Source organism: Arachis hypogaea, chromosome 11, assembly GCF_003086295.3.
Source record: "Arachis hypogaea cultivar Tifrunner chromosome 11, arahy.Tifrunner.gnm2.J5K5, whole genome shotgun sequence".
Taxonomy (NCBI): Eukaryota; Viridiplantae; Streptophyta; class Magnoliopsida; order Fabales; family Fabaceae; genus Arachis; species Arachis hypogaea.
The window spans coordinates 33,437,838-33,444,735 of record NC_092046.1 but is presented as its reverse complement, the minus strand read 5'-3'; the positions used below and the strand labels follow the sequence as shown (position 1 = coordinate 33,444,735).

Genomic DNA, 6,898 nt, shown 5'->3' with positions numbered 1-6,898 from the left:
CAACATGCATGTATCTTCAAATAAAGTCATGTACCGAAATCCTTGACAAGAGGTTAATAAATCCTCGCACTAGGAATAATAAAGCTCTTTAAAGGGTTTATAATGAAATAGTTTGTCCTTTTTTTGGGGGGTCCAGATTGTGGTATACTTATAATAATCAGAAAAAGAGGCAACGTTGAACTTTTCTTATATGATTAAAGTCAACAGGAATAAAATTACAGTATGACTTGGAGTTGAAAAGGGAGTGGAGCAACATGTACGGTTATTAGACTAGCAATTGCTCATTTTTCCACCTAAATTTCTGGATATGTAGGTTATGTTAGACTAGCAATTGCTCATTTTTCAGCTACAAAACATAACCTACATATCCAGAAATTTAGGTGGCTTAATATTTTATGACAGTAGTCTCTCTGTTGATCACAATCTTTACAATTGTAAATTTAATTATATTAATTATATCGTTATTAAGACTTATGTCAAACACAAGCATTTGTTTTAAGTCTTCCTTGCTTGTTTGTTGGTGATTTCAGCATGAAGTTTATTGTTATGTACTCATTTTATATTTAAAAGAAATATACAGAAACATGTACTTAAACTAATTTACACAATTTTTCATTTTCTTGTTTCAATTCAAATGTCAAACTACAACTTAAACAATAATACTATGACCAGGACAATACAGATTACAGAAACAAAAAGTTGAAAGACTGCTAACAATTTCATAAATACAACATCATTATGCAAATTTTCAACTCGTTCGATCGACTTCAAATTGGAATTCACATGACAAGAGCGATCATCTGTAACTTCAGAATGTTAGATACTTGGACCTGTCCATCTAAACCATCCACATCGTCTTACAAGATAGGCATAATACTTTCTACCCGGGTTGAGACTTGTAATGGAGCTCTTAAACCACACTCACAAAAATGTTTAGCATGTCGCTGCCGTAGGACCCACTTGTAGATCTTCTACTTATAGAATCCATTGTTTACCAGACTGCTATACAATTAAGAGTAAGCAAAAATCAAAATAGCAATCAAGAAATAGTAATACAACACAAGAATCAATCGACTAGTCCAAATAAAATTATTTAATAGCTAATCAAAACAAATTTTCTTGCGAATTTCAGATTGAATATTGTATAACATCATACTTAATCTTGTGAATCGGACAAATCAAATTGAGAGAATACATTCCCAATTCAATCCAATTCTAATCTTCTAAATATTTCGATGCTTTTACAGTTTTACCTCCTCCATTCTTCCACCTTGCCGTTTTGAGAAACACACTCCCAAGCACCACTACAAGATATTTAGTTATTTGTGGAGGTTTTTTAATGGAGGTTTTTAGAAACCTCCATAAAATAATTTATTTGTGGCAATTTATCAAACTCCCAATCATGATTATGGACAAACTCCCACTTTTTAAGCATAGTTAAAACTCCCATCCAAACAAAACGAAACCACCAAAAAAAAAAAAAAAGAATGGTGAAACACTCCAAAACCCTAAACAGAACTTTTTTGATTCCAATGGAGGAGACACAGCGATGCCGCATCTCCAACTCATTCCGCCACCACCGACTTACCCGCATCTGAGCCTACATCAACGCGCCACCGTGCTAGAGCTCTGAAGCCCAAGGCCAGCTCCCTCTCACTATAGCGCATCATATCCACACGGCGTCGCTACTGCGTCGTCTTCCCCGACAGATTTTGCCACTTGTTCTGCTTTTGCTCCGGCGGATGTGAAGCACTCGGAGAACGGTTTGGGCATAGACTCAGTGCCGATGGCTGAGGAGATCTGAGAGAAGAGCGAAACAGAGAGATTCAGAGAGGAGAGAGAGCTCGCATCGCCATCATCACTGCCGTCGCCACTGCGGTTTATCGCCTCTCCAGATCTGGTTGCAACGCCCAAGGCTCTGAGGATGTTCCGTTACGACCTCCTCGACGAGACGCAGAACAAGCTCGATTACATCCTCTCTCTCACCGTCAAGAACTTGCTCGAGCGCTGCCTCCATATTCTCGTCTTCAAGTCTGGTATAGCCAAGTCCATTCACCAGCGCTACATTAGGTCTTTTTACATCTTTCAACATTTTCCCTCAATTTAGGATTTTTAAATTCCTAATTTTCTATCACTCATGTTTCTTTGTTTTTTGTGCTTCCTGTAAAGTTTAGAATCTAACTTCCTAAACATTCAAGTAGCTCAAAATTAAAGCCACAGAGGAGGTTGATTAAGCTGGAGGCTTTGGAGAAAGTCATCCATGAATGAATAGGTTTGTTGTCTGTCATATAGCTCAAAATCTTACATATGTCAATTTCTAAGGTAATTGTCTTGCAAATAAGTATCTGCATAAATTTGCTGCTACTGACTGTGTAACCTTATTGCATTCTACAGATGCTCCCGGAGCACCTAGGCAGTGGTGGTTTGGCGGGGGGACTGACTTGACTCCTTCTTACATTTTCGAGGAGGATGTTAAACATTTCCATTTGGTATATTCTCAATACAAAAAATATTAGTTCATGACATTTTTGTGATTTAGATTTAGCATTTTGGGGAGAAAACAAGTCAAGTAAAACACTAATGAACCATAGTTCTGCTGTTCTAAAATGGCACTTCACATTCATGTATTGATCGATCATTTGGAGGTTGTTATGTGCTCTGAAACTTTTCCCGCTCACTTTAATTTTCTGTTTAAGAACTGTATTCCATGTAATGAAACTTCTCTTCATGGCTAGGTTAAACTTAAAGAACTTGAAGCTAATCTGCTTGAGAATAAGGCAAATAATTAGAAGTTGCAACACACCTACAACGAGCTGGTAGAATATAAGCTTGTTTTGGAGAAGGTAAGGTTTGCTAAGTACAACAATAATAGCTACAAATTGCCATCACCAAATTCGATAGGTTCTACTATTTTTAAATTATATGCAGATTGTAAGTATAGATGGAAACATTATGCTTAGGCTCAAAAGAGCAGTGGGTTGCTTCTTCGCGTGTTTCAGGAACAACGATAACCATCGTTGCCGCACTCATCTGACCGCCAACTCTTATAGTTCCACCGTAAATCTTCTTTTTCTTTTTTATATCTTAAATTTAGTTTAATTTTTTCCCTTTCGGCTCTTAGCTCTCAAGAATCTCTCAAGAAAATCATTGTTATTGTGGAAACTCAGATTTAATCTTCTGATTGATGATTGAATCTCGGCTTTCTCAAATTGACGGATTTGAAATGGTGGAATTGAGCTGAATTTACGTATTTTTTTATTTGTTCTAATTTGAAAATTGGTATTGATTTTCAGGATGTTCTGGTATCTCGAAACAGCTATTCCTCTGTGTTTCGAGCTCAAGGTATTTCACTGTTGCTTTTTTTCTCTTTGTTGTTACATTTTCTTAGTTTCTTATGTATATTTTTTTTCTATTTTCTTTTACTGATAATGTGATTCACATTTGAAAAGAGAAAGAAGATTGTGCAATCAATTGCAGTGATGTTTTGGAATTTCAGGGAGATGACTTGGGGCTTAAGGATGAGGTATGATCATTACCATAGTTTAGCATCACTGTAGCATCAAAACCTAGTTTTCCCTAAGTGGGGCATTGAGGGAAGCATAATTAATTTTCTATTAGGCTATACGAATAAAAATGAATCCGGTTGCGTGTCTGAGTTCTATTGGACAAGTGTATGTTGTGAATTTATAAACCCTTTTAGTCTGAGAATTTTTTAATCTTTAATATTAACACATACCAGGAACTAGTCAACTACAAGCAGCGTGTAATAACCTTAATTTGGAACCTCGTTTGTTTGATCAACTTTATTCAAACTTTACTTTTTATAACTCATTGATCACTCTCTCAATTTTGTACTAACATTTTAAAGAATAGTGTATCATCATGATATACTGGTGCGCTGTCCAAATACATCCAAATTAAAAATTGTCTTAGTTTAGATGGATTATATTTAATTACATCAAGAATTGGGAGATAGTACAGACTCTTTTGAGCACACACCAGACAGGTTATTCATATCTTTCAGATGTTAAATTAATATACTATATATATATATATATATATATATATATTGTTTGCTTCATTGTTAGCATGTTACATTCTTACTCTATTTACAACTTTCATTATATACTTTCCTGAAGTACAATTTTTTCTTTTGTTCTTTTCTTTTGTTTTTTGCTTCAAGTCTTAATTTTTTTTTGGTTTTGCTGTGTATTATTTCAGGCATATACGAGCGAGTTGCAGCTTAAAGTGGATCACTTGCTGGAAAAGAATGCAAAACTCAAGAGACAGCAACAAAAGGCATGCATCTTCATTTTTATACATAAATACACACATTTTAGTTACTAGTGATTTTGTTTGTTTATGTTTATGTTTCAATATTTCATCAAGTGAACCTTATATTCATTTAGTTCTTGCAAAATGGAATCTGGTTTAACTTTGTGCGTTTGTATAGTGTGTTTCTAATTTCTTATCATTGTACTACTTTATCATGGAACAATCTAACAACTTGTAGCTTTGTGGCTTTGTGCTACTATTCTCTGTGCAAAACAGCTGAAGAAATGTTTAATAACTCTAGAACTTAGATGGTTTGTACATTATAGCTGTAATTTGTATAGTGTGTTTCTGGGATTTGACTTTTATCTCTGGGATTTGACTCATGTGGCATTTGTATAGTGTGTTTCTAGTTTCTTAACTTTATTTGCGGTTGAAGATATGCTCTTCTATCTATTGATGGTTATGTCATCTCATGCAGCTACATAGAGTAATATTCTATAGTTATAATCTCTTCTATAGTTATATTCTATAGTTATAATCTCATGCAGCTTCTGTCTATTGATGGTTATGTCATCTCATGCAGCTTCATGGTTATTAACCAAATGAATATTCTATAGTTATGTCATCTCATGCAGCTTCTGTCCTTAATTTGATATTCTGTCTATTAAATATTTCTTTTTAATAATAAATATTTAGTAGTGTAATAATAATGTAGATTAATTTTTAAAAATTATATTGATTGGTTTGAAACCTCCACAAAATAGCTATTATTTTTAAAATGAAAAAGTCTTTCTGTGGGGGTTTTAAACCGTCACAAACATTGACCAAGAACTGCCACAAAAGTTCAATATAAAACCCCCACTAAACACACACAAAACCTCCACTGAATAGATTGTGGAGGTTTTTAAAAACCCCCACTAAAGACCTCGTGGCACCTCAAATTTTGGGGGTTTTAGGAACCCCCACAAACCATTTCGTGGGGGTTATAAACCTCCACAAATAAGAGAAAAACTGCCACAAATAAACAAAAACCCTGTAGTGCACATTTACTAGCAAACTAACTAATATCATAAGTCACAAAGTTGGGGGAGAAAATGTTGCTTCAAGATAAAACTATAAAACATTCCCAAGCATAGTCAACAGCAATTCAAATCATCAAAGCATAATTCATATGTGTGCCTTTAACATAGCTAGGTTACTAACAGAGAAACTCAACAACATTTAAGAAGTTTTGGATTTTTCCATAGGTGTATGAGAAAAGTATACAACCTCAATAATTCAAGATAATATACCATAATAAGTGTGTACTAATTCTGGTAAGGAAAAAGAGTGATAATAAGAACATAATTATGATAAATAGTTCTCAAGTAATCTTCTTTGTTTTTCTATATAGTAATTATCATAAATTAATTTATAAAATTAACAATCACAAAGTTAACAAATGATGAAATCAGCAATCAGCAATCACAAATTCACAAATCTTAAAAATAGATGAAATAGAAATAAAAAATATAAAGCAAATGAGGGCAAATCAGAAATCAGCAATCACAACTTTAGAAATTTTTAAAAATTGATGAAGCACAAATCAGCAATTTTAAGCAAATCAGGGCAAATCACAAATCAAAAAATGAGGGATTTACACTTTTCATCCATATGAGGCCAAATAAAAAAATGATGAATTCACAAATTAAAAAATGAGCGATTCACAAATGCCATACCAAATTATCAAATTTGAACTCACAAAATAAACAAGCAAATAAGGTAAAAATTGACAGAGGACACCAAGTCCGTTGAGAGAAAGAGGGAGACCAGAGACAGCTCCGAGATGGTGGCAACGCAAACCCACGACGGCGCAAACGGCGGCAAGGACACAATCCTGAGGAAGTAACTGGCGCCACGAAGGTGAATCGATGGAGAATTGGAGACACAGTCCTTGGAGGTGCTACTAGCGACCAAAAAGACCAGAGAATTCCTTCACAGGAAAGGAGAGGAGAAAGGGTAGAGGAGAGGAGAAAGGGGGTTAGGGTTGCATTCTGAGAAAAATCAAATTGGATTTGGGGGTTAAGGTTGTATTTTAAAATTAAGGGCGTTTTTTGTAATTTTAAGTTTTTTAGTCTCTACTTTTATTTCAAATCAAATAGAATACTGAGACATAATTCAGTCTTGTACACTTCTACACTAAACACAATATTGATACTTATTTCTGTCATTGTCTCTCAAGCTCTGTCTCTCAATCTCAGTCTCTGTCTCGCAAACAAACGCTACCTTAGAAATTAAACTTGCAAGTTGCAAAGACATCCTAATAAAAGAAATAGCTTCTTTATTTTTTCGGTATGTAATACACTAAAAAATCAACTAGTTGTTGCTATTTTTATTTTGTCAAGCACAAGTCCTTTCCTAAATCGCCAAAAAGAGCATTTATAACTTTTTTTTTATTTATTGGCTCATTTGACAAAAAGAACTCTTGAAGGTTGAAGAGATAGTTTTAGACTTTCAATTGAAATAACAAATACATTTTCTAATACAAAAAAAAAACACATTTTCACGTCCCAAAAAATAAGAAACAAATATGTATCTTTGTATTTAAAGGAAAGGCCTAAAGGTGAGTTTTTGGGTGAACTTT

At 34.1% G+C, this 6,898-nt stretch overlaps 1 protein-coding gene across 11 annotated transcripts; it reads left to right on the top strand.

Annotated features, from left to right (window-relative positions):
• Positions 1–1,418: 1,418 nt before the first annotated feature.
• On the top strand, positions 1,419–4,752 carry LOC112720647 (uncharacterized). 11 transcript variants are annotated; one of them, XM_072206701.1, is made up of 8 exons: positions 1,421–2,070; positions 2,202–2,272; positions 2,395–2,645; positions 2,736–2,843; positions 2,929–3,057; positions 3,294–3,342; positions 3,450–3,523; positions 4,222–4,658. In XM_072206701.1, the coding sequence occupies exons 5-8, from the start codon at positions 2,953–2,955 to the stop codon at positions 4,345–4,347; spliced, it is 354 nt and encodes a 117-aa protein (XP_072062802.1). In that variant the 5' UTR covers positions 1,421–2,070; positions 2,202–2,272; positions 2,395–2,645; positions 2,736–2,843; positions 2,929–2,952; the 3' UTR covers positions 4,348–4,658. The 11 variants fall into 11 exon arrangements, with proteins under 11 accessions (XP_025627451.1, XP_072062800.1, XP_025627448.1 ...); XM_072206700.1 differs by having other exon boundaries at positions 2,175–2,272; positions 2,395–2,489; XM_025771666.3 differs by having other exon boundaries at positions 1,419–2,036; positions 2,395–2,489; positions 2,736–3,057; positions 4,222–4,752.
• The last annotated feature ends 2,146 nt before the right edge of the window (positions 4,753–6,898 follow it).

Excerpts from the sequence above, each read along its gene's own strand:
- LOC112720647 (XM_025771666.3), top strand. The coding sequence starts at position 2,923 with ATGCAGATTGTAAGTATAGATGGAAACATTATGCTTAGGCTCAAAAGA. Across the intron at positions 3,058-3,293 it reads CCAACTCTTATAGTTCCACC|GATGTTCTGGTATCTCGAAA; the intron begins GTAAATCTTCTT and ends ATTGATTTTCAG. Across the intron at positions 3,524-4,221 it reads ACTTGGGGCTTAAGGATGAG|GCATATACGAGCGAGTTGCA; the intron begins GTATGATCATTA and ends GTATTATTTCAG.